The 27,950-nt window shown below is 22.3% G+C and overlaps 7 protein-coding genes across 7 annotated transcripts; 6 read left to right on the top strand and 1 right to left on the bottom strand. All coding sequences in view use genetic code 6, as the record gives it.

Moving 5' to 3' along the window:
* Nucleotides 1-9: 9 nt before the first annotated feature.
* Nucleotides 10-4,458, top strand: TTHERM_00304210 (hypothetical protein; the record flags this gene model as incomplete). Its single annotated transcript, XM_001020998.2, has 4 exons — nt 10-1,390; nt 1,505-2,600; nt 2,696-3,116; nt 3,178-4,458. 4 exons carry the CDS (start codon nt 10-12, stop codon nt 4,456-4,458), a joined length of 4,179 nt encoding a protein of 1,392 aa, XP_001020998.2.
* Nucleotides 4,459-6,059: 1,601 nt separating this feature from the next.
* On the top strand, nt 6,060-6,833 carry TTHERM_00304200 (hypothetical protein; the record flags this gene model as incomplete). The annotated part of the gene is made up of 1 exon (XM_001020997.2): nt 6,060-6,833. The coding sequence occupies one exon, from the start codon at nt 6,060-6,062 to the stop codon at nt 6,831-6,833; it is 774 nt and encodes a 257-aa protein (XP_001020997.2).
* Nucleotides 6,834-7,698: 865 nt separating this feature from the next.
* TTHERM_00304190 (cyclic nucleotide-binding domain protein) lies at nt 7,699-11,360 on the bottom strand (the record flags this gene model as incomplete). The annotated part of the gene is made up of 6 exons (XM_001020996.2): nt 11,187-11,360; nt 10,935-11,136; nt 10,346-10,675; nt 10,105-10,271; nt 9,638-9,754; nt 7,699-9,507 (listed from the first exon to the last, which is right to left on the bottom strand). The coding sequence occupies exons 1-6, from the start codon at nt 11,226-11,228 to the stop codon at nt 7,699-7,701; spliced, it is 2,667 nt and encodes an 888-aa protein (XP_001020996.1). The 5' UTR covers nt 11,229-11,360.
* A 2,863-nt stretch (nt 11,361-14,223) lies between these two features.
* TTHERM_00304180 (acetyltransferase (GNAT) domain protein) lies at nt 14,224-15,151 on the top strand (the record flags this gene model as incomplete). The annotated part of the gene is made up of 2 exons (XM_001020995.3): nt 14,224-14,634; nt 14,807-15,151. The coding sequence occupies 2 exons, from the start codon at nt 14,224-14,226 to the stop codon at nt 15,149-15,151; spliced, it is 756 nt and encodes a 251-aa protein (XP_001020995.1).
* Nucleotides 15,152-16,943: 1,792 nt separating this feature from the next.
* On the top strand, nt 16,944-21,857 carry TTHERM_00304170 (RNB-like protein; the record flags this gene model as incomplete). Its single annotated transcript, XM_001020994.2, has 10 exons — nt 16,944-17,709; nt 17,797-18,794; nt 19,093-19,663; nt 19,771-20,001; nt 20,058-20,245; nt 20,314-20,531; nt 20,587-21,328; nt 21,387-21,497; nt 21,557-21,682; nt 21,741-21,857. The coding sequence occupies 10 exons, from the start codon at nt 16,944-16,946 to the stop codon at nt 21,855-21,857; spliced, it is 4,068 nt and encodes a 1,355-aa protein (XP_001020994.2).
* A 710-nt stretch (nt 21,858-22,567) lies between these two features.
* On the top strand, nt 22,568-24,733 carry TTHERM_00304160 (kinase domain protein; the record flags this gene model as incomplete). The annotated part of the gene is made up of 13 exons (XM_001020993.3): nt 22,568-22,671; nt 22,726-22,815; nt 22,880-22,969; nt 23,047-23,226; nt 23,279-23,365; nt 23,427-23,516; nt 23,576-23,665; nt 23,723-23,812; nt 23,859-23,948; nt 24,007-24,096; nt 24,165-24,344; nt 24,400-24,486; nt 24,538-24,733. 13 exons carry the CDS (start codon nt 22,568-22,570, stop codon nt 24,731-24,733), a joined length of 1,464 nt encoding a protein of 487 aa, XP_001020993.3.
* Nucleotides 24,734-26,134: 1,401 nt separating this feature from the next.
* On the top strand, nt 26,135-27,190 carry TTHERM_00304150 (SNF5/SMARCB 1/INI1 family protein; the record flags this gene model as incomplete). Its single annotated transcript, XM_001020992.1, has 1 exon — nt 26,135-27,190. The coding sequence occupies one exon, from the start codon at nt 26,135-26,137 to the stop codon at nt 27,188-27,190; it is 1,056 nt and encodes a 351-aa protein (XP_001020992.1).
* Nucleotides 27,191-27,950: the final 760 nt, after the last annotated feature.

Here is a 27,950-nt window from a genome sequence, read left to right as displayed (position 1 = left end):
AAATTAGAAATGGATGAGGATATAATGCTAGAGTTATTAGCAGAATACTCTGGAAATTGGAAGGATAGGTAGTATTTTGAGCATATTGTGCGTGAAATTTAAAAGAAGCAACATCTATCTTAATTGATTTAAGAGCATAACCATGATCCAAGAGATTAGTTAATGCTTGAAGCTTCAAAGCGAAAAACTGTTTTGGAGATTGAAAAGAAATATCAATAGTCAGTAATAAATAGCACGTATGTATTTCCCAGAAAGAAAAATATAGGTAAAGCGGGAGATGGCTCTTCTGTAATCGCAGTAGAAGATGCTACACCTAACGATGATTCATATAACAACTCTTTAGATGTTGATTTTTACAACTTAAAAGCTTAAAATACAAAGAAAAAGAGACAAATAATCAAAGTACCTTAAAGCCAAGAATAGAATGGCAAAGGGGCAGTTTTGTCTATGCAGAGTTTAAAAGCAAATGTAAATAATTCTCAACAATCAAATGAGAGCAATTCGTTATCTCCGATTTCTCGTGTGTAGTAGTAGTAAAATAACTAGGCACAGACTTCATTTTCTCAAAGCAAGAACATTAATTTGACTAATTCTAATTAATATTAAAATAAAGGTGAAGGATTGAAATAAAATATTTAAAATGGACAAGCAAATAATAACGAAAACTTTTTACGTAATATCCAAAAAGAAGATTAAGATGAAAAGATTAACAAGGTTTAAAAGATAGCACTCAACTAAAGTTAAGAGAAATTTTTATAAAATGGTAACTAAAATCAAAATGCAAATTAACTTGCAAATAGCGTGAATTCTCTACCTTTAAATAACAATAACAACCAGCTTTAGTAAAAGAATGTAGGTATTATTAGTCCTAACAAATAGACCACTAAAATAGGTATCAACGAAGCATTTTCTCCTTCATAAATAATTAACAAGTAAAACTAATTATAATCAAACACAAATACTGGAAATAAAAGTAATGCAAATAATGTTTAGCAACAGTAATATCAAAAAACGTTCTTATAGAACTAAATCATCAAGTAGCAATAGCAAGCAATTTTAAGAAATAGCTAGGAAGATAATCAGGCTGTCATTAAATAAAAAAATGATAGAAATAGCTAGCATGCGTAGAGAGATAAAGAATCATATTAAGGAGAATCTGGAGCTGGAACAAGATTAAACACCTGCACAAATGATACTGAAAAAGACCCAGAAATTATAAGCAAGATTTAAAAGCAAGTAAAGAGTTAAAGTAACTCACCAATAAGCAAAGTTAATGGCCAAGTTCAAAGCTTGAATGGAAATTATTACTTATCTCCTTAGTAGCAACAGCTGGCTCAACAAAATCAAAATTAATAGCAGAATCAAAACTCACAAGGACTTTAAATAAAAAGTAAATTTTAAATTAATTTTAGATAAGTATTTTTATGAAGAAAATTTGAATAAAACACGCCGTAATTGAAGTGTTTCTAACTTAATGATTACTTTAAAAAATATAAAATAAAAGGTAACCCAGCGACATAACAGATTTCAGTAAAAAGCTAGAATAATTTTCAATATAATTCAAAGAATTAAAATCTAAGTTCTATAGGAAATGGTAAAGAGCTACTATCTCAAAACTAGAAGTTAAATAGCAATTAAATTAGTTAAAAAGATTTAAATAAGCATAGCAATTTAATAGATTCCATTCTCAATCGCTAGTAATAACAGTATTCAGCAGTGAATAACCTAATGAATAATCATCAGATACTAAATACATAAGAAAGCGCCAATGGAAACGAAGACTCTTCTCTATCACTAAATTAATTTACTTAATAAAGTGCAAAGTCTTAGAACCAATATATCCAAGGAGATAATGATTAACAATAAATTTTAAAATAAATCCACAATCAAAATTTAAACTAAAATAATATTTATAACTCAAAAAAGCTATATCAACTCAATACAAATGTACCGAGTAATAATATATTGTAATAGTAGCAGCAGTAACAGTTACAGTAATTGTAGAATTAGTAAAATGTAATTCACAACAAATAGAGGAAATTAGTTTAGTAAAATGGGATTCAATAGAATGTTAATCAGAACAGTGGTCATCTACCTTCTTCTTTGCAACAATAGCACTTAAATCAAAATGCTAGTTAGTAAAACTAATCTCCATTCACTTCTTACAGTTAGCAAAATATAGTAGTCTAAAATAACTCTCAAATTCAGTACTTGCCATCAAATGAACAAATATCGAGCAATTCAAATTTAGATCAAGGTAGAACCAATATGATCCACTTAAGCTAAAATTAAAACAACTAAGCTCAGTATAACACTAATGGTCAAGTTGCTTATCTAAATGATAATGTGGTTAGTTCTTAGAATGGCACAGATAATTAATAAATTCACACATATAATTAATACAATGAAGAAAACAGCTTGGCTATTGATTCCTAGCGTAAAAATTCTGTTAGAAGTAAAAGAAGTGGTGGGCCAAATGGAATCTAAGATGATTAAGATCAAAAACATCTTATTTAAAATTCTTAATAAAACTTGCAATTCTCTCAAACTCATTCTTCATAGTACAAAAATAAATGGATAGACTTCAAAAAAATTAATTAGTAATATACTAATTCATCTTTTATAATTTATATGATATTTAAGTTTAAATTATTTATTCTGAAAGCAAATATTGAATTTTATAATTTTAAAAAAGATAATATAAAGGCTCTGAGAGAGTTAATGGAGGTGCTATAAACTAAACTTAATTAGAAGACCATAATAGTGCAGCAGCGAATTACAGAAATACATTTAGCTCAGTAAGTCCGAACGGTCATCAAAGTACTTAAAATAACTCTAAAAAAGGTTAGAGTACAATAAATAATTATTTATCTCTTTCATCAGCAATTAACAATATTGGAAATTCTCCCTCAATACAATAAAATTCAACCATAAAAAATAAATAAGGAATGGTTTCTTCTATGACATAGTCAAACCATTTCCTTAATTAAGCAATAAATAATTCTAATATAGGTTAACCTAGCCTATAAAAAGTTCCTTCATCTCATTTGCACTAAAATTAACATTCCAATTTGGCGAGTTCCCACCTTAATATGCAATAGAATCTATAAACTCAAGTAAATTTTTTCTTATTAAAGATTATATTTATTTAAATTTTTTTCAATTAATAATTATTAGAATTCTTAAGAACTTGCAGCTTATCAGATAAAAAGTGGTAAGCTTGGATTAACTGAAAATTAAAGCATAGATAAAAACTATCACACATAATTTATAAATAATGCCAAATAGTTTCACTAGCAACAGCAGTTTTTACTCCAACAAAACCAAGCCATAGAAGAAAATAACCAAAATCAAGCTCTTAATTAAAAAAATGCTTAGAGAAAACAAATAAACAAAGTTAATTCATGTAAGAGCTTTGAAATAAGAGATAAATTTAATAAGACTGCAACTAAGAACAACCCTAATAATATAATAATCAATTTATCTAATGTAAATGGAAGTAACAATAATAACTATCATAATTTATATGCTTAAAATTTGAATCACACAACAGGTAACCACAATATGTCAGCTCTTAATAATAATAATAATAATAACAATAATAACAATAGTAATATAAATAGTAGCACAATTAATTAAAACTCTGCTTAAAACAACTTACTTTAATCCCAACTTTTTTCTTAACAAAACAACAACAACACTTAGCAGAATAAGCAAAATTTATTGAGTTCATCTCAAAATATTATATCTTATTTACCTACTTCATAGAGCAAAAATACATATTCTGCTGCTCTATATCAAAAATCATAAAATAACATTCTAAGCAAACAAGCTAAAAATCCTACTGAAAACACGATGAGCAATCTTTTCAATAACATACATAGCAATAGTTCAAATAATATGCTATCAAACAGTGGAATAGTAGCTATTTCAGGATAAAATGGAGTTAACTCATCTGTAAATATCCCAAGGAATACATCCTAGAATGCTAATGGCTCAACATCACAAAGTATTAATAATTTAAATTTAAATAGTTATTTAACTAATCACAATTAAAACTCTAACACTAAATTAGCTAAAAAAATAGACATGTATAAAGTATTTAATTCTACCAATTCCAACAGTTTCAGCAACTAAAAAGAATAGCAAGCCTCAGTAAAATAAGCCAAAAACCTTGGATTAGTATTGCAAAAAATAATTAAAAATAAAACTCTAAAAATAAATGAAAAGAGTAATTAACTAAATTAATAAATTTAATTGGCCAGTAACCAAATTCAAAGCAACCTTGCATAGACCACAAATATCAACAATAACTACAATAATCAGACAGCAAAAAAATAATCTACTCCTGGTAAAAAGAAGATGTCGACTTCTGGAAACTCGCAACAAAATAACTTTAACAACTCTAACATTAAATCTCCTTAATTTTCTTCTTAATTAAAGAAAAACTACATCTGATAATTATTTAAATAAGGAAAGGAATAATTTTTAGATTAAATATTATTTTAATTTACAATAATTCTAAAAATTTTAGAACAAATAAGTGCATAAATAAATAAATAATCGATTCCTATAAAATATATAAAATAAATAAATAACTAAACAACGTAATTAATCACCTTTTAAAAGACAAAATTATTTATGAGTCTTTAAATCTAATTATTAATTATTTTTTCGTTTATTATCCAACAATAATTAATTAATGCAAATAATAAAATTCACTAAATTAAGTATGAATTTGCTCATTATTAATCTTTACAATTGTAATTTCTATCACATCTACATTAAAACATAATAAATACTCTATTTTCATAAAAAATAATTAAATCTTTTTTAAAAAAACTAAATAAAAGAAGAATGTGAAATAAATAAGTATTTATTAAAAAATACATTTTTATATAATAAACAGGATAGTAATATTTATTTTTTAAGAAATTATTTAAAAAATAATATAAACAGTTGATACCTAACTTCATAAATATATTTGATTTTTAACTTTTAATTTGATTATTTATTGATCTTTAATCAAATATTTCCTTTGAATAACAAAATAAAAAAATGTTAAAATATTTTCATATCCGAAAAGAATATAGATTAATAAAAATAACAATCTAAAAATAAACTGTTGATATCTAATTTGATAAATATATTTTATATCCTAATTTAAATTTAAATTTGATTATTTATTACTCATTTCTTAGTTTTTTTTTTTAAAAAAGAAATAAAAGAATGTCAAATCTATAAATATTTAGCATCAATTTTATTTCACATATAAAAAGAATTGAGATAAAATAATAAAAAATAATTGATTTAAGTAAATTATTAAAATATGATTCATTTAATTTAAATTATATATGCAAATAGTTAATACATAACTAGATGAATATATTTTATATAAAAATTTAATTTAAAATTTCATTCTTTATTATTTATGTTTATAGTTTGCTTATAAAAAAGAAATAAAAGAATATGAAACCAATAAATATTTCATGAACGAAAATATGTTCATATTCAAAAATATTTAGATAAATATAATTAAAAATAAATACTTTTAAGAAATTAATTCAAATATGAGTTATTTAATTTAAATTATTAATATAACAGTTAATAATTAATTAGATAAATATATTTGATATTAAAATTTAAATTTTAAATTTCATTCTTAATTACTTTTAGTCATCAATTTTTTTCTTAATATTTTTATTACTTGATTTATTTTTAATAATATGATTTGATAATAGCAAGCCTCTTTAATTAATAAAGATATAAATACTTGTTTATCATTTTGGTTAGAATATATTTTGATATTTTTCAATAATATTTTCTTAAATAATTGTAAAATAGAAAAAATTGTTCCTTTTCTAAAATTAATTATTTTCGCGCAATTTAGGTTATCATTTATAAGATGTTTTAGCTTGCTTGTAATTTTTATTATTTTATAAGAAATTAATAGTCTTTTAACTCCTAAATAATAAGTTTTGAAAAAAAAATATTTAGCTCATAAAAGGTAGCTGTTGATAAAGCAAAAAGCCAATAGATAAAGCTAGATAACAAAATAAATGAATGCATAATTTAATCCTGAAGAAATAAATGTCAATTATGGATAACCTTGTATTTTAATAGGTGGATCATCTTAGTATAAAACAACCTTTTTACTGCATTATGCTTATATAAAATCAAAGGAATGCAAGAACGAAGTTGAATACGGAATAGTAATATGCAGTCAATTGAAATTAGATAAAGAAGATAGACTCATATTCGGAAGAAAATAATATTAAAAATAGATATAGCCACAGATAACTAATACAATAAAATTAAAATATATAGAAACTTATGCAGAGTTATGCAAATTCTTATAAGTTTTACCATTAATTGATAGTTGCCCAAAATATGTATTTATAGATGATATTAACCTTTATGTGGGTTAAGATCATAGGAAGCTAGGATTTCTCTTACTTCTTTTAAGAAATGTTTCTACTTTTATAACTTCGAGACAAGGAAATACAAATAATTTTAATGTTTTTGCTACATATTAAATAGATTCGATGGATAGTGAATTATATCTACGCGATAAGCCTGAAATTACTGAAAATGATATAAACCTTTCTAAAATTAAACAAAAATGTCTTTTATTTAAAGTTTACAGTTAAAATCTCTTTTAAATTTAAATCACTTAAAATGACCAAAAAGTAAATTTATATAAAGTCTATCAAGATTATACAAGTTTAAAAATGCATAAATGTTAATTTACAAATAAAGAATTTACAGAAATATTGAATCATATAAAAGGAATATTAGTGTCAAAAAATTAAATTAGCTAGCAAGATAAATGATTTTTAAATAAAATAAATTAAATAATTAATTGTACATAAAATTGTAAATATAATTAGTTAAATATTATCAACTTAATATAATTATGTCTTTTGTTAATAGTATAGTAATTCTTCAAAGAAGTATACATATTATACTTGATATTTTCAAAATTACAATAGGTTTTTATTTTCTTTTTTAAAACTAAAAAATGTAATACAATAATCAAAAGATTTTAAATAAATAATTGAAAAATACATGTCAATAAATAATTAGTTTTTTTTAAAAATAAAACTAAAATAAAAATTAATATATTATTTTGCCTTGTTTCATAAATATTCTAATTAAATAATACATCATCTATTTATTTATTAATTAAATTCAAATTTTGTAAATATGAAAAAATATAAAAAAAGCATTTTAATTCATAAGAATAAATATGGGGAAGCATTTATTTTCATAAATCTATAAAAAAGTAGTTAAAAAACGAAAATGAAAATTATATTTTTGTTGATTATCTATTATTAGAGAGAGTATAAGTTAAGTTACTTCATAAATATTTATTCAAAGAAATATAAATTAACTTTCCAAAATTATTTGTTTATATTTATATGAGTAGCTATGAAGCACAAACTAATATTTTTATTAATAGAGAAATAAGGAATTTATAGATAATATGATGTAGTAAATATAAATCAAATAAGATTTTTAATGGGAATTATAAAATTATAATTAAGTATATTTTAAGCTCAGTTCATACTTCTTAGTAGATAATTTTAATATTAGTAAATAATTAGTATATTTAGTATTTATTTATTTAAAATTGTTGTTAATTATTCCAAATCTTAGTCTATAAATTAAAATATTATTCACTTTTAGCATGTTCGTTCAGCTTACAATCAATAAAGATTTCTTTTTATCTTTGACATCTTTGTTATTTTAATATTACAATTTTTATTGTATCTATTTTTGAATTTAAAAGTTATTCACTTTCTTGGCATTTTCATGGTTTTCTGACTGATAATAAATACCTGCATTAAAATGTGTCTTTGGAGAGTTTTATATATTATTTTAGGTACCAGCAGGTGATTATTCAAAAATTTTTGGCAATATTAATGGAGATGGTAAATGTGAGGTATTAGTAGAAGAAGTGTTTTCTGATTTGGGAGCATTTAAATTTTGCATTTAAGTTTGAGGATTTTATTGCAACTGTTAAGTCTACTAACCAATTGAGTCATTTAAGCTTTTTCCAATCTAAGATTTAAAATAATCACTAAATTTAGCATTTTAATTTGTTATTTTTTTAATCTTTCTTATCAAGCTTTACTACTATGCATCTTCAAAAACTTGATTATTTTTTTTCCAATCCCTGATAAAATTATCTTTTGAGGGATTAGTATATTTTATAAGTCTCTTGTTAGGGACATTAAATTAATAAAGATTGTTATCTACTTTCTAAGAATCAAATTCTGAGATTTGGTTTAACATATTCTTTGAGTTATTAAGAAGAGCACTTTTATTTTTAGTTAAACCTCCTTGAGAAGAAGGAGAATTCTCTTAGTCATTTTAGTTTATTTATTCTAAGTAGGATTGTTTTTTAGAGAATGTGTTTGAGCTTTAAAATTAAGAGCTTTGGACACGCTTCAATTCTCTTGATTATTTTTTAGGCGATTACAAAAGATCATTGAATTTTTTATCTTCATTTATAGATTGATTTTTTGACAGTGGTGTTATTTAATATAAATTGTTGTTATTTTAAGAAATGCTATTGCTTTTATTAAGAGCCTGAAAGTTATCTAAAGATTGATGTCCAGCTTGATTTCTAAAAATTTGTTATCTTATTAAAGAAGTCTTATTGTTTGTTCTTTAAGGACTTATAGTAGGTACTTAACTCTTAAGAGACTCGAGTTAACTATTCTAATCAATATTCGAATTTTTTGTTTGTGTTTTTATCATATCTTCAAAATCAACCATTGATTTGTGCATATTTGGAATATTATTTCTACTTTAAGGGGTCGAATTCTACTTATTTTGTAATGCTTCTTATAATCTTTTATCATACATCAGCTAGTTTGTAGCACTTGAGAAGGAGGACCTTCTATCATCATATTTTTATGGTTGCTACTAAAATTCAGGGGGAGTTTAGTTTCTTGCAGATGGAGTTTTAGATATACTTTCAGATAAAATATTTAAACGCTTATATTTTAAATATTGCACTTAATTTTAAAACATCAAACTATTAGCTTAATTATAGCGCTTACTGATTGCAATTTGAGAAAGAATTGCTTGTTGATACTCATTCTTTTTATTAAGGTTTTCTATATCTACTAATTATTGACGAAATTCACTAATTTCGGTTTACTTTTGTTCCAAAGACATCCCATTATTTTGATACAGCTTTTCGATTGACATTTTAATCTTTGTTGGGATACTGTCTTGGATAAGAAAGTTTTTATATTCATGAAACTATTAAATTCTCTTTTATACTCTTTCTTAAAATTCTTCATTTATATGTTAAAATCTTTTATAAAAAGCTTTTTACATTGTAGAATCTTCATTTAATTTTCTCAAAAAATCATTGATTTTAATTTTAACTATAATTCCTGAAAGGCTACAGCAAACTAATTTAAATTCTCTTTGCTTCTTATTTAAAAAAAATTCCTCTCCACAAATTTCACCTGTTGTCAATACCTTAATCTATTTTTAATTAAATTTAGAGTAAGTATAAAATTGGTAATAATAAAAAAATTAAATTAACGTATAATTAACAAACAAATGTTAGCTAGTAAATTAATAATAATTATTGACAAATTAATTTATTAATTACCTTTATTTATTTTGATATTTTTTAGCTACTATTTTTATTTAAGACAGACATGCTTAAAATGCTTTATTTCATAATTTCTTCTTTCTAGTCTACTTGCTTCTCAACAGATTTGTATACCTAAAAATTTAAAAAATATATTAGAATCCAAATGTAAAAAAATTTAAAACTAAAATTTTCATTAATTCAATCATAGATTTTTTTTATATCTTTCTTTTTTTAAATTAATTTAGTCTTTTAATGTTTGATGATGAACCAATTTAAACTTAATAGCGTTATATGATTTTGAATTAATAAGGTATAGTACTATAAAAAAAAGGTAATAGTTTTTGCTTAAGTCTCCAATATTTTTATAGTATTTTGTAATCTTTTAATTAATTCTATAGTAACAATAAAATTGCGAACGAAATAAATACATTCAAGCTTATTACCTAAGCAAAATTATAAATTTCAATTTAAATCATGCTTACCTCAAATTCCCCTTCTTTAATAACATATATGCAATCGCAAGGATCTTTTTCATCATAAATAACTTCATTCTTTTGAGTTTCAAGTGTCTTATTATTTAGACATAAATATCTGATTTACTTCTAGTTAAAGTCTTTGAAAGCAGGAACCTTCTCAAAAAATTAAATTTCTAATTATTAAAAAAAATATTTTATAAAAAATTTATCTTAATCAAATTTAATAGCTAAAGTAGCTTGAAAATACCTTTCATAATCTTTTGTTCTTCATGCTCTTTCAGAATTTTGTTAAAATTCTCTTTACTGAGAGTAGCAACATGAGTTTCACGAAGGGTTTTTATAGTGGCAAGTCTTGGCTTATTATTCAGTAAGGCTAATTCACCAAAAGCACTACCATCACCTAATTCTTTGACACACATAAAATCAGCAAGAGGGTCAACTACTGCATCTTATTGAGCCTCCTTCTTCTTATCATCTTTCTTTTCTTCCTTTTCCTTATCTAAGACACTTTAAGGTTTTTTTACAAAAACTCCTACTGATCCTTAGAGTACAATGTAAAACTTATTACCAACAGATCCTATAACAATTTTATAATTTAAATATGAGTTATATTCTTTTCATTTGTAAATATTTTTTTGGAGATTAAAATCACTTTAGTGAAAGAGAATAATCTAATAGAATAGTGTAAAAAATTATATTTTATATGCTTGAAAATAATGCTAAAGATATTGATATGTATATATTGCTTTTTGATTTAGATATTGCATATATAAAATAACTATCACTTAATTAGTGAGTTAATTTTTATAAGAATTTGTAGAATAGAAATTATTTACCAAACTCAAAAACAATATCAGCTTCATTAAATTTTTCAATCTCCATATATTTACAGCAAAGTTTAGGGACATTTGCTGTTGAAGGATTTGAATTATACTCCTTAAAAAATTGTAAATCGCCAACTATCTCTAAGAGTTCAGTGCATTATTTTAATGTTCTAGACTCACTAGGTGTTTTAAGTATTCTTGTTACTTATTTCATCTAAATATTAATAACTATGCTAAATTTGAATTTATTTAAACTATTTTTACATCAAGCTATTTTTTATCAGTAGGATTAGGCTGCTAGCTCATTGATCGATATATATTTTGGCTTGTTGCTTATCTAATTAATAATATGTCTTCTTTATAGATAAATAAATATAAAGACTCTAAATCTTTCTTAGTTATTTCTTTTAGTTATTTTAATTTAAACAAAAAGTTTTTTAATCAAAAATTTTTATATAATCTTCAAATTAGATTGCCTCTTAATTAAATTACTGAAAATCACCTTACAGATATACACAATATACAAGAGTGATTTTTTGAGAAAATAATCTTAAGTTTTTTTAGTTTAGTCGATTTAAATTGTGGTATAAATTGTTCGCAAATTGTATTTTATAACTTTTGGCTTTAAGTTTTGTTAAAATTTTATTCTTGTTATAGTAAGAATTGTAAAATAAGTAAAATATTTTCAATCTTTATTTTAAAAAGCCCTCTTTTATCTTAACTTTATTTTTCATTTGTTTTGATGTTGGTTCGTTTCAATAGTGTTATATAACTCTTAACCAAAGGTGCTTTTTCTTGATCATACTCAATTTATAAAGTATATTAATTATTTAAATACAAAAAATAGGGTCTTTAACATTTGGTTTTTTATTTACATAGATAGTTTATAATCAAATTATTTTTTTAGTAATGAATTAAGAAAAGCAAAGTTTTTTTTGAAGTTTTAAATTTATTATAATGTGATATTAATCTGCTTTATTCATTTAAATTATCCATTTATCAAGTATTTTTACTTATTCGTATTGTTATCTATTTTTTATTTAAATTTTTTTACTACTCTAAATAAAACTTCAAATTCCTTGCAATTTTGTAAAAATACAATTTACGAGTTGAATTAATTTAGATTTAATTAGGTTTTCATATAGATTCTTAATTAAATGAATAATAAATTGTAACCCATATAGCTTTTTGGATTGGCTTAAAGTGTTTACAAATTACTTCTAATTCTGAGATACTTATTTAATCTTTTATCAAGAAATCACCCCAAAAATAATAATTTAAAATTGTGCAACTATTTTTTTTTTTTGAAACTGATTTTCTTAAAAAAAATATTTAGGTTTTAAAGGATTTGATTTAATAAAATGTTTTGAAATTAATTTTAATAATCTCTATTATATTCGTGCTCGGGAGTGAATTTAGTGATAATTAATGAGGATATAGGTATATAATAATTTATTTGCTTATTTTTCCTTAAAATATGAAGTAATAAAGATTGTTATTATAAAAGAATCTTTTATATTTAAGTAATTTAATTAGAAAATTCCTTTTTATGTTTTAATAATCTGTAAAAATGTAAATTTATCTTCTTATTAAATAATTAGAAAATTAAATATAAAAAAGAAATTTAAAATTAAATGATTTTATTTCATTTTTGAAACTCTTTAAAGATTGTAAAATATCTCTAATTTAAACGAGAACATTTTTTATTTCTATTTTTTAATGGAATATTATAGAATATATCATGTGAGATCACTCTTTATTATAAAAACTATTTGGAAAGAAGTAAATAATAAGGATTGTATATTTTATAGTCTAATATATTAACATAGATAAATTGAGAGGTAAAAAAAAATATAAAAAATAGAGTGCTAACATTTATCTCACTATTCAATAAGAAAAAAAATTTTTTATTTTGAATTTTTATTCAAACTTTTTTAATTCATTAAATTTAAATTATTTTTAATAAGTTTAATTTTCTCCATCGATTTAAGATATAATTTTAATTAAATTTTATTATTCAAATAAAATTATTGTATTAAAATTAAGTAGTTTCAAAAATTTTAAACAAATATTTAATTTTAAAACAAAATTCTTTTAATCTTTAATAATTTAGGTAACTAAGCTCCCTGACCAACTTTTCTGCAAAAAGTTTTTACCTTATTTTATTTTCAAAACAATTTTTCTATATCCTCTAATAAAACATAAATATCATAAGCTATAGAGGGAAAATATAAAGCAAAACTATGTATTTGAATAAGCTCACCATCAAAAAAAAAGGAGGAATATTTTAGTAGATTTTTTATTTACTAGGGTATGAAGCATATAAAGAGAATGGGATAAAAATAAACATCAAGCAAGTTGGCATAAATAATATTTGTTATTGCTTGTCCCTTCAACCAACTAGATAAATTTTTGATTTTGGATGTTATAATAGAACGTAATTTTAGCATTTTCACTATTTATATTAATTATTTGATAATATTTTGAGGGAATGTATTAGCATGCTATTTAAAAAACTTTAATTGAGATTTTTAAATCATATAAAATCAATTTTATAAAAATTTTCCTAATTCATAATCTAATTTATGAAAAAAAAGATTTTTACCTTGACATAATTTTGTCTTTATTAATGAAGTATAATTTTTTTAATAATTCATTTTTAAAATATTTATAAAAAAATTGACATTTTTAATTTAATTTAAGATTAATTTGAGCAAATTTGTTGTAATTTTAGATGTTTATTTATTATTTGAATAAGTCATATTTTACAAAATTTATTAAAAAATTGCGTATAAAAATACAAATGTTTATTACATTGATAATAAATTTAATGTATGTATAAAAAAGAAAACTAAATATTGCATGTGATGCAAACTTGATGACAGTGCTTGTGCAAATAATGTGAATTAGAAATAAACACAAATTGATAGATTAATAGAACTATTAGTCAATGATTTATATGTCATCATAAGAATTTTAGTAAAAATAGACACCTAATAATTTATAGCCTTATTCATAATAAATAGATTTGTTAAAATTACATTAATAAATTGTCAAAGATCAACTTAAAATTCATTAATAAGTTGATTTATTGATTATATAAATCAATGTGACGAAATCTTATTCTTTGTATAGGTGCTTATAAAGTTCAGCTCTCTCTCTTTTGAGTTGAAAAATATAATAATTATATTTTATCCAAATAATTTCTATAAAATTCGATTAATTGTAATAAAAACTAAACAAATAAATCAGTTCATAATATAGCCAACCCAACATATTAACTATAAAAATAAAGCTTAAAATGGCAGATTCAATTAAAATAGTTCAATTTTAGGATAAGTATAAGGACTAAGTGGTTGACTTAGTAAAAAGAGAAACAGCTGCAAATGTAGGTGTCAAGAGGCTAAAGTGGATAACTCTTTTTTTCAAAAGAAATGGATTTATTGTCAGTACCGTTTATGTGATGACTACCGTTTATATTTTTAACTTTTTATTAGGCTTATTCACCAGCAAAAATAACATCTTTGTCTCAGCTATAATACTCGCTTCTTTTATCTTCTTTGTGATATTACCTTAGCTATCAAAAAAACTTGCTAAGCAAGCAGTTCATTACTCAGAATCTATTGCTGAAAATGATCTCGATGATATTAAAGGCACCTATTTAGCATAAGATGACAAAAACTTCTGGGTTGCTATCGATGAATATGATAATGTAATTTATAGTTTAATAATGCTACTAATAGAATTTAAATAAATGAGTTTTATATTTATTTACTTTCATTAAAGGTTGAAATCCTATTTTTATTTGTGTTTTCAAATCAATTATTTATTACTGACTAAAATTTTAACAAGCATGTAAAAAGTATTTTTAATTATGAAAAAAGGTTTGTGGATGTGTTTCTCTTTCAAATTAAATGCCCATGGAAACATAGTATCATTTAGGAAAATATATCAAAGAAAACGATGGTATTAAGGTAGCAGAAATTAAGAGAATGGCTGTCAATCCTAACTATAGAAGAAGAGGTATTGGAAGTAAGTTGTGTAATGAAGCTGTAAATTTTGCAAAATAAAAAAATTTTAGAGCTATTGTAAACACAACAGTAACTCTCAATTAACCCTTAATTGGTTTATATAAAAAGGCTGGATTCTTTAAGGTATCCTCATTCTTCTTCTAAGTTTTATGGAAAATTTTTGGTATTTAAGTTGAAGTTTATCTTAAACTTTTATGAGAATTTGATAAACATGCAATTATTATTGAAAAATGCTAAAATTGAATTAAAATTATTTTTAAATTTAATTTAATTTCAATTATTTTTGTTAGTATTTATTTTGTATTCTTAAATTGTAGTAAAAAAATGTTTACTAACTGAATTAATATTCAAAAATCTTTAAATATCAAATTATGCTTTTAAGTATGATTTGATAACCAATAGTTTTTTTTATTAATAATATTTTGTTTATTTTTGAATAAACTTTATATTTTTATTACAAAAATTTATTATTTACAACTTTAAAGATATTATTTTATCCTAATATGTTAGTAAATAGGTGATCTTTATTTTTAAAAATAGTAAATATTTTTTTAAATTCTTGAAATTAATTTAATATTTTGAAATGGACATATAATATGATTTTTTATTGTTTTATGGTTATTTAAGAGGCAAATAATTAAATGGATTTTTTTAATTAAATTTATTTAAATAAATATAAAATCAATTTAACAAAAACAGGCTAAATTATAGAAGAGTAAATTAATTAATAAAATAATGTAAATTCTTTATATATAAAGACAAAACATTTTTAGACCTAGCTTTGAAATTTTGAAAAAGAACCAAGTTTGAAAGGAAAATTTTTTCTGAGTTTGTCTCAAAAAGAAAAAATTACATAATATTTCTAAATAAGATAAAGTTTATTTTTTACTACTTTAAGTTAATTACTACTTCAAAAAAAGACAACAAAACAAAAATAAAATTATGTTTGGTATATGAAATTTGATAAAAATATAGCTTAAAAATATTTATTTAATATATTTGGATATACTGTTATGCTAAACAAAATTAAATTTTATATTTTAAATTTATTATTTAAATTTAAAAATCATAAAAGAAGATTTTATTTTTACAATTAGCAATTTATAATGTCTAATAATAAAAATAAACATTTTTTTTAATTATTTAAATGTATTTTAAAACTGTGGATTTAAAAATTATTATTTTATATTATTATCTGATAAAGTGTTTAAATATCATCAGGAAAATTTATATTGTGTCATTTCTTTCTTGTATTTTTTGCTACTGGTGTTTTCAAAGATTTTATTATATAACATTCATAAAATCTTAAATAAGAGAATATTAAATTATTAATTAAATTAAATATTATATTTTATATTATATTATCCTTTGAAAAAATCAATAAAGAAACTTTTTTGAAAAATAGAGAAAAAATTTGATATACAAAATTATTATCTAGTGAGATAGCATAATATTAAAATAGAAACTTATAATCTAAAAAAGAATTATTATAAATTTTAGTAAATTTTATTATGTTATATTATGTATAATAAATTCTTTTATCATTTGAAATATAATTTGCATAAATTTTAAAATTTAATCTACTAAAACATATAATTCAATAAATATTTTATTATTTTTGAAAATCATTAGGTATCAAAATTATTTTAATGCCTGAAAATTTTTGCTATACTAAGTGAATAAAAACATAAATTTATTTTGATGAAGAAAAATATATTGGAAGAATATATTATTATAAATTAAAAGAAATGAATTTAAAGGAAAATTAATTAATTTCAGGAGAAAAGGAAATAAATTGCAAGCAGAAAAAAACTATTAAGTAGACATAAAAAGATATTGAGCAGTTCACTAAGTTTACTTGAAAGCCATTTCTTTTGTTAGCTAGCTATAGCAAGTAGGACATATTTTATAAATATGATATGCATTTTAAAAATGAAATACTGATAGATGAAATAAAGTTATATTGAAAGATACATAAAATTACAGAATAATGTAATTGACAATCTAAGAATAATATTAAAAAGAAGCCAAGAAAAGAAATTATAAGCATAAGAAATTTTATAAAAAATCAAATTTTCTTTTAAGATCAAAGATTTAATTGCTGACTATTTAACAAACAAACAAACAAATAAACCTACAAACAGTTTATCAAAGATAGTTAATTTTTCTGATATATATTCACATTAATTAACCTTTATACTACATATAAAAAAACACATATAAATCAAAATAAACAAAGAAGATTTCTTATATTAATTAATAAATGATTAATTAAATACAAAGAGCCTAATTCATCCTAAAAAAAATGAATTAAAAAAATATTATTCAAAAAACGCCCTAGTTCTTACAATTTATAAACCAGTTCTAGAATTAATAGAAGAGTGAGTACGCTTAGATATTTATTACTAAGAGTCCTAACTCTTCTTTTATTTCTGGCTAGCCTGCAGGATTTGACAATACAAACAGTCTTTCTAGTTAAAACTCAGATTGTTCTTTATTTGGTAGCAATTAGAATAGAACTACTTATAGCTCTTCCTCTAATAATAAGAAGCCATCTTCATACATAAACAGCAATGAGCATATTTAAAACTAGTGGATGAAAAAAGTTGATGACTTAAACAAGCAAACTGAGTAAGCAAATTAGTAGAATTTGCTTAAAAGAGGAAAATAGTGTGTTCAAGTAGATTCACATTTAGAGGATATACCTTCTCAATCTTGGAAAGACTATTAAGAGCTATAAAAGCAATAGATTTTAAGTAAAAATAATAGAAAAACATTAATTATGAATTTCATAAGATTATTTCCATTAAATTTATAAATATTTAATTTCTTAAAATTCATAGTCGAAGAAGCAAACAGCAATTCATAGACATAGTAGAAAGAAGTAGATAAAAAAGCAGAATTAAAGAAGCAAAAGAAAGTAAAAAGAGATAAAAATGGTGAAGTTATAATTAAAACAAGCAAGCAACCAGAAAATGCAGACTAATTGAGGGAGAGATTAGCTCTTCATGAGTAAATGATGCTTTTACCTAAAAATGAGAGAAATAAAGCCTTATTGAGCTAAAAGAAAAGAGATGAGCGTTGGGATAAGCAAGCTCTTACACACAAATAGGTAGCTCATTATTCAGGTAGTGCAACTGAATAGGATAAGAAGAGAGCTGTAGAAGAAATACTCGCCTAAAATCAAATAAAAAAACAAATAAAGGAATCTAAAAAGGCTAAATTACCTGTGATCGAAAAAGAGTAAGCAGATATTTTTGATGAGATGATACAAATGTTAAAAGAAAGTGGTGAAGTCAAGACAAAAAAAGAAAAAAAGCAAATTAAAGAAGATCTAATCACCGAAATAATTTCAGAAAAAGAATCTTAAAAAAATAAAAAGCAAAATTCAAGTTCTTCAAATGGTGATGAATCAAAAGGAGTTAAGAGACATAATGAAAAGCGAAAAGCTAAAAAAGAAAATTCTGACTTATTGTAAGAAGAAAATAATGAGTGCATAGAAGGCCATCCTTAGAAAAAGGATAGTAAACAATCAAATAAAAACGGGTCAGATAGTTAAAATAATCAAGTTTAACTTTCTGTATCTGATAAATTAGCAGATTTCCTTGATAATGAGCTCATTAATCCTTACAGAAAGAATATAAAGCAAGAAAAGAAGTTATCAAAGAGTAAAAAAAGTCAAGCCCAAGAATACTTTGATGAAGAATCTAAAGATGAATAAAAAAACCATAATTACAAAAATGGAATTAAAAAAAATAAAAATAAATAATTCTAATCTTTTGAGCCACATTGGTCCTCTCAATAAATTAATGATGCTATAAAATAAAAGAAAGCATTCAAGGTAATAAATAAAAAAAATATTTTTAACAAATTTGGAATCTCTTATTGATAAAAAAAATTGATTTAAGGAAATTTATTGAATGAATATTTGATTATTCTTGTCTCAATAAACCTTTTTAAAAACAATTGTTTTAAAAGATTCCTTTCATTAAAAATGCACATAAAATTTTTACAAAAATATTATTTAAATTTAATGAATGGATTTGTTAGTTTTATTTAGAATAATATTATTTTTTTGATTTTATTAAAAAAGGAAATATCAACAATTTTAACAATTATTTTATACTTATTCTATTTAGGGTGTTTATACTGCTAATGAGAAGAACCAATAACTGGGTCGCATAAAATGTGATGAAATCGATGGTTTAGTATTTATAAATTCCTATATATACTAAAACAGAGCACTTCACAATAGTGTTGTAGGTTTTGTGATTATTTAAGGCGATCCTTCAAGTAGATTGAAAAATATTGAAGGTAATTCTGATATAAACTTGAAAAAGATTTAAGCAGATAACCTAAATGAAAACGAAGAATCACTAGACAAAAGTTTAGAGGAAGAAATCGATGATAACGAAGAAGACTGGGAAACTGATTCTGAAGATAATCTACCTCCTGTAGATCAATCTAAATTAGTAGCTAAAATTGTCTACATATTTGAAAATCCATACTAAAATGACAATATTGTCGGGTATCTTGAAGAAGTCTAAGATAATAGATAAAAAAAGAATGGTAAAAAGAAATATTGGTTCATTCCTAAGTACAGCAAATTACCTAAAATGTTACCTGTAGAATTCTCAGATGAGTTCTACCATTAAGTTGAAGAAAATGACATCGATATTAGTAAAACCTATGTAGTTGGTAAAATGAAAGGTAATTTATTCAATTTTAGTTAATAATTCATAAAAAAAAGTTTGATTTTTATAAAATTATTTCAATTTAGATATTAATAAATTAAAAATTTTTAAATTATTTAAAAGATTGGAGCGAGGAAAGCTATTATCCATAAGCAACAATCAGTGAATGTCTAGGTGAGAGAGGTGATATTGAAGTAGAATGTGATACACTTCTTAAGGAGTTCAATGTTTATAATCAAGATTTCACTCCAGCAACTGAAGAATATTTAAATAAATACAGAGAATAGCTTAATGATAATGGCGAATATGTAATTCCTGAAAGTGAAAAGAATATTAGATGGGATCTAACAAAAGGTAAAAATAAAAAATAAAATTATATTATTTAAATCAAAATATTTTAAATTTAATAGAAATTATATGTACTATTGATCCTCACGATGCTAAGGATTTAGATGATGCACTAAGCATTAAGTATTTGCACGATGATATATACGAAATAGGTGTTCATATTGCAGATGTTAGTCACTTTGTTTAGCCTAACACTTCTTTAGATGATGATGCAAGATTAAGAACTACTTCTGTTTATCTCGTCCATAGAGTAATTAATTAATTACTTATATAATTATATTTTCATTTAATAATTAAATTATTTAATATTGAATATAGGTTATTCCTATGCTTCCTCGTTTACTTTGTGAAAATCTATGTAGTTTAAACCCTAATGTTGAAAGATTAGCATTCACAGTATTTTTCTAAATGAAAGAAAATGGTGAAGTGTTATGGGATGGTCCTATTAGAATAGGAAAGAGTGTAATTAAATCTTGTAATAAGTTCTCTTATGATACTGTTTAGATGATGATAGAGAAGAAAATTAAGTCACCAGGGTAATAAATAATATAATTTATAAAAAAAATTTATTTTATTTTTTAATACAAAAAGAGAGCTTCCTGAGCATAATATACCTTAGTAAGGAGTGGACTCACAAAAAATGTTTGATGATATTCTACTTTTAGCTAAGTTAGGTATGAATAGAAGAGAAAGCAGATTTAAGGGTGGTGTTTTATCTATTGAAAGTGTTAAGAAAAGATTTAAACTCAATGAAAAATTATGGCCTGTAGATTTTACTCTTGAAGAAAGAAAGGATGCTATGTTTGTTGTAGAAGAATTTATGTTATTAGCAAACTAAATTGTAGCTAAAGAAATGGTAAAACAATGCAAATCACTTGCTGTCCTTCGTTAACATTGCTATCCTTCAGATATAAAGCAAAAGCAACTGAATGTAATTGCTAAGAAATTCGGACATTAAATTGATTTCTCCAGCTTACAGGCTATTAACTAATCGATTGAAGATATTAAAAAAGATGATAAGCTCTCTTTTGAGAAAAAATTATTTTTAAAAAAATAAATGTTTTTGGTTTTAGAACAAGCTCTCTATTTTGTTGCAGACTAATTACCTCCCAGTGAATGGAAACACTTTGCATTAAACTTCGATGTTTACACTCACTTTACATCTCCTATTAGAAGATATCCTGATTTATTAGTTCACAGAGTTATGTACAGTATCCTTTAATACAAATAGGATGCAGTCAAATATATTGAAAAATCCTCCTTACTTTCTATAATGGAGGTGTGCAATGAAAATAAAGCCAAATCCAAACAAGTTTCAGATAACTGTTAAAAAGTAAGAACAAATTAATTTTAATTAATTTATTTACAGATATTTATTAATCTCATAATAGATCTTCATGTGTCTCTACTTGAAAGACCACTCTGTTTAATCAAAAGGCATGGTAATTTCTTTCGGTGTCACTAGCATGACCATTTTCATACCAGATCATGAAACCTAAAGAGTAATTGATTATTATTTAATAATTTTATAAAATAATTTTTTTTAATTTAATAAATTAAGACTGTTTACTTCAAAGATTATAAAAATATCTTGAAAGCTAAAGTAGAAAAAGAAAAAGATGGTAATAAGTTAATGATTACATATAAGACTGCAAGCATGCCTAGAGAAAACACTGTTTACTTCCATGTACATAATTTCAAATTTATATTTGTGTTGCTAATTGTTTAAAAATAAATTTAAATAGGAATTCTCTCCCATTATAGTAAGTCTCACAAGCACAGATACTTTCCCTATCGATTATAAAGTAAAAATTTCTCTTCCAGATCCAGATGATAAAAAAGTTACTCACGTTTTGGAATGACCTTGCAAACATTTAGATTAAAAAAAATTAATTCTAACTAAAAATAAAATAAAAATATTAAATCTATTTATAATTTATTAATACAAACTCATTATTTCAACTCAAATAATTTCCAATTAAATAATTTTGTAAATAAATTACTTTTTTATATACTTTTTATACAGTAATCAATCACAATTGACTATTAAATTATAAAATACTTAATTAAATTATTTATTTTTTATCACTATTTTTCATAAAATTATATTTGTTTTATTTCTAATATATATATTGTAATTTCTAACAATTCTAAAATGATTTAGCGTAATAAATTTTAATTTTGTATAATAATCAAAGTGCACCTCCCCTATTAAACTATTTTTTGTAATTAATAGTACTTATTATTAAGCTTTACAGTAGAAATACTTAATATACAAAGGAGGTCATTTAAGCTACAATTTAATTTTTAAAGAAATTTGCCATTTAATATAAGAAAATAAACAAAAAAAGTGATTAAAATTGATAATCAATTTATAAATTAGATTTTTTAATTTAATTTTATGACTAATTTTTGCGAAATATAGATATTTTATTTCTGATGTTTGCTATCTTAGATATTATTTATTAAAAATTAGATCTATTTTAAATTAGATATTTTTACTAACAGATAGAGATTAAATTTCGATTATTTTAATACAAATATCTACTTGAAGCTTACTGAAAACTAAAAAATGGACTAAAATATTATCAGATTTGAAATAGCAAAGAATTTGTTAAAAGCTACTGGTGATTACAAATAATATTTTACACAGAAAACTGTGAAAATTAACTTGAAGTAAATCAAATTTCAAAATATGAAATAATTAATCATTCTATTATATGAATTAAGGAGTAAAAAGTTGAATGTAGAAAAAGTAGAGCAACTGTGTTTAGTCTTGTAAGGGTTTGTATAAGCAGAAAAGCTAAAGTTAAACTTAAGGTAATTTATTTTTTTGCTCAAAATTATATAAAAGATTTTATAATATTATTTATTGAAATTTTAGAGAAAATATATTGAAAGATGAAGGAGTTAAATTAATTGCTGAAGCAATTTCTAAATTGAGCACTATTAAATTTTTAGTATTAAACCTTTAGTAATGATTTTTTTTGATTGTTAGGTTTAAGGTTTTCTGAATTAACAAATTTGTTTATTGTTACAATAATTATTTAGTGGAGTAGAATTAAACGCTGAAGGAGCAAAATATTTGGCAGAATATCTCCCTAATTTAAAAAATATTGAAACACTAAAAATTAACCTTTGGTGGAATAATGTATAAAATGAGGGTATTTTGAGCATATGTAAATCAATTGGAAAATTATCAAAGCTAAAAACCTTAGAGTTAGATTTGGTGTAATTTTAGTTTTTAGGTCTTTACTGATTTAATAAAATTTAAAAAATGCAGACATAACAATATTAGTGATGATGGATGCAAAATGGTGGAGTATTTAGAATCGAATACCTAGCTTTCTAATCTCTCTATCTTTTTATAGTAATTTTATAGCAACTACAATATATTGTATTAACTAAAAATAATTAAAATAATATCAAAGGAATAACTTAATTGGACCAAATGGTATATGCAATTTGCAAGAGGGTTTCAACAAAGCTCCCTAAGTTGAAACACTAGTTATGTTTTTAGGGTATTTTATATTTAATAATTAAAGCAAGTAAATAAAGAATAGATTAATACATATAATAGTGTAAATAAGATTGGAGTAGAAGGTGCATATTTTCTTGGGTAGTGCTTTAAAAAACAAAATCTAATAAAAAACCTCACACTTGGCCTATTGTAAAACTTTAGATGATTAATTATAAATAAGATATTCATTCAGCTTAAAAATTTTAGGAAAAATGAATTTGGTGATGAAGGATTAGAAGAAATTGCAGAAGGCATTTCTAATATCTAATGCTTAAACCAATTAAGTATGATTCTATGGTAAATAATTTATAATTAATGTTAGTTTTAACTAATTTTAAATTAGGGAAAATGATTTAACTGAAGTTGGAACATCTGCTCTTTCTAATATGATACAGACTTTACCTAACTTAACTCATGTGTTTTTAAATCTAAGGTATGAAGCTCAATAAAATAAATAAAATGGTTTAAATTTTAATTATATTATAATATAGAAATAATAGGCTAGGTAGTTAAGGACTATATGAGTTAGGAAAAGGGTTTAAAGATCATCAGAATATAAGTTATTTGGATTTATTTTTAATGTAATTTATTTAAATTTTTTAGGAAGTATGTATTGACTGAATTTCAATTCCTTTTATTTTTAATTTAGGGATAACCAAATAAAAGATCAAGGTTTTATAAAATTTTCAAACGAGTTGAGAAATTTACCTAATCTTCACACATTAAATTTAATTCTAACATCAAATAATCTAACTGATAATTGCTGTAGAACTGTAGGCGAATCTTTAGCAACAATAAAAAAACTTGGTAGTTTAGAAATTGACCTTGTGTAATTTTAATAAAAAATTATTTTAATTATCTGAATTATATATTATTATCATTAGGCAAAACGAAGAAGTAACATAAAAAGGAGTAGCTTTGTTACATTCCTTTGCTGCCTAACTTGATAGACTGCTTTAATTTAAGATTGAGTAATATTGATTTTATTTAAATAATAATATATTTTTATCTAATAACTTTAGATATGATAAGGAAGATAAAGATTAACTCATTTAAAAATACTAAAAAGCTATTTAAAATAGCTAATTAAAAGTAAAAATATAAAAAGTTATGTATAATACACCAATTATTTAACTCTTAGCCTCAAAGAAGATTTATGGTGAAGTTATTCAAAATTTGCCTCTAATTATTGAAGATTTGAGAATACCTTAAAAATGAGTTAAACTATTTAAAAATAATTAACAAGAAATTGAAAATTATTTTTTTTCTTTTCAATTTCTTAAATTAAATATAAACAACTTGTTTTCAAAATGTTATTTTGTTTGTTTTTTTTTTATTTTGTTTAGTTTAAATTATTAATGGCTTACTTAATTTTTAATTTTTGATTTTAAAAATCTAAACTGTATATTGAGAAAATTTTACTAATTAATTATTAAAAAATAAAAAAATCAACTTTTTTAAAACGCCATTATTTAAATATTGATAAAATTAATATTATTCAATAAAAAATATTCGTTAATCTTATAACAAGGATATGATATTTCTCTGTATTTTATCAAAAAAAATAAATTAATCTAAATTAATAATTATTCTAATTAAATATTTTAATAAAGCTTAAAAATTAAAAATGTAATAATTTATTTTTCAAAATTATATTTTATATTTAATTTTAAAATTTGTATTCAAGTAAATTATTTTGATATTTAACAGTGAAAATTAATTATTCAAACTTTAGTAAAATATTTTTTCTATTTTTCTCAATTTATATCCATCCATTGAATTTCTATTTTTATAATTTTTACTTTTTATATTAATAAAAATGTTAATTCTTATTTTAAAACAAGTATATTAAAATAAATAAAGAATTTATTGAAATCATAAGAAATTTTATTTATATATTTTATTTATTTTTACTTATTTGAGTTAATATAAAATTTTAAAATATATATTCAAATTATTAAATAAATAAATAATTAATCAAATTAAAATTAATACTAAAAAATTTAAATTTATTTTAATATAATTTTGATTAAAAATTTATTAATTAAAATTTATTATTTTAATAGCATTTGCTTTATCCAAATGGTATTTTTAAATAATTTATAAAACTTAATTCAATTCTAATATAAAAAAATTTAAACAATATCTTGAAAAAATGATTGTGCTTATTTAATTGAATTCTAAGTAAATTAGGAAAGTTTTTTTTAAAATGAAATAAAGTGTTGGAATATATAATCGTACAGTGCTCAAAAATAAGCTTTAACTAAATGATAAAAAATGGAATTGAAGGATTAATGCGAGAATGAGAGGAAGTTTTGTGAATTTTTTTTTTTTTTAAGAGGGAGGAAGAAGAATTAAATAATATTTAAAAAGCGCTTAAAATAATACTTTGACATTGCTATGTTTGTTTCAATTAAATAGAGGAATAACTATTCCTAAGATTTTTTTGCATTAAGAATTAATTAAGAAACTCTATTAATTAATAAATAAATAAATTAACAATCTCATTTATTAAAGTATTTAATAAATTAAAAGCTCTTCTATAAGCGGCAACCATCAAAAATATTATAAAATATAGATTTTAATAAAAGTAGATCATTAGAATATCAATAGGATAAAATGTCTTTAACTGTAACTTATAATAGTGGAATGGTTAAAAAGCCATTATACTAAAGAGTACACGAAGTACTTAATCGCTTAGGTTTATTTTATCAAGACATTTGTGTGGAGGCAAATATAAATGAAGAAAGTTTGATTTAGTGGGTAAACTAAGACCCTGAATATGATTATGCCGAATTAGAGCTTTCTCTTGAGAAATGGATAGATTCAAAGTACTAGCGTTCATAGAACAATGATGAAAAATAATATTATTAAATTCGTTCTCAATATTTAAAAAGATTAGATATAAATTAATAGCTAGCAAACTAATGGCTAGAGGCACCAAATATTGATAAAATTCCTTAAAATGACCAACCAAATGAGTATCTAATACCTATAAGCATTGATATTGAATTGGATGGATAGACTTTTAAAGAAAATATAATTTGGAATTATTATGAACCATATTTTACTCCAGAAAACTTTGCTCATCACTTAGCAAAAGAAAACAGATTAAGTCCTAATATAGAATAAGAAGTAGTTAATGTAATCCGCAGAGCTCTTTAAAACTATCGCTTCTACGATCCTAAGGAAAGAGAGCTCATCCGTACTATTGAATTAAATATATTGATAGAAAATGTATAGCTAAAAGATAGATTTGAGTGGGATATTAATGATTTCACAAATTCTCCAGAATAATTTGCTTTTAATATGTGCAATGAATTAGGTCTTAGTGGAGAATTTGCATAGAGAATAGCGTATTAAATAAGAGAATAGATTCTCTCCTTCTAAAAATAAATTATGGAAAGACGTATAAACTAAACTGCATCTAATTTCAAGAAGTCTACTCGTTCTTTAATTGAATCCTCTTAAAATTTCACAAACTTTGACCCCAAAATTCACATCTAAGGAAATACAGTAATTACAGAAGAAAATTATTTACGTCCTGTACTTTAAGATAATGATTATGATAGTTTTCAATGGGAGCCAAAAATTTCAATCTTATAACCAGATGATATTAGAAAGGTATAGAAAGAAGAATAGAGAAAGCAACGTCTTATGCGTAGAACTCGTTGAGATGTTGAAGCATATCATTAAAGATAAGATAAATCATTTATTACATCATAATTTAAAGTGTAATTTTCTAGCACCAAAACTCTATTTAAGAAGTATTTTAAACATATTGATTGGTAGGTAGGTAGGTATGTCATGGTTTTATTTATTCATATATAAAAAAAAGTGAATATCATGTATACCACCCTTAAAAAATTGTATTCCATTTATATTATAAGAATTAGTAATTATTTGAGGAATTTAAAATAAATTTTATGTTGTCAGTCATAAAAGATTTCGTCAAATTTAATTTTCTTAAAATAATTTTCAAATCTAACAAATTAATTTTGCAAGCAAACTAATTTTTACTTTTTCACATAATTTTTTTCATATTTAGAATAACTCCATAAAATTATCAAAATTAAAATTTAAAAAAAAATTAAATTATCTAGAAAAAAAATAGAAATTTTTTTGATAGATAGGTTCTGCATAAAAATAGTTAGTATTATTATTCTTATTATTATTTATGATAAAAATATTTGCTTAGATATTTATTTATTTATTTTTAATTTTTATTTTATATTTTTTGTTTTTATGTTTATTTTTTATCAATTTATTTATTTATTTTTTAATTTATTTTATTTATTATTTTTTATTTATTTATTTATTTATTTAATTTTTATTTATTATTTATTATTTATTATTTGTTTATTTTTATTTTTTTATGTTATTTGATTTTTGTATTTTGCAAGCTCAGATTCATTTGTTTTAATTTAAATAGTGC

The sequence above is a fragment of the Tetrahymena thermophila genome (genome assembly GCF_000189635.1).
Source record: "Tetrahymena thermophila SB210 genomic scaffold scf_8254551, whole genome shotgun sequence".
NCBI classification, from domain to species: Eukaryota; Ciliophora; class Oligohymenophorea; order Hymenostomatida; family Tetrahymenidae; genus Tetrahymena; species Tetrahymena thermophila.
Note: the sequence above shows the minus strand (reverse complement) of the source record. Positions and strands in the feature narration are given on the sequence as shown.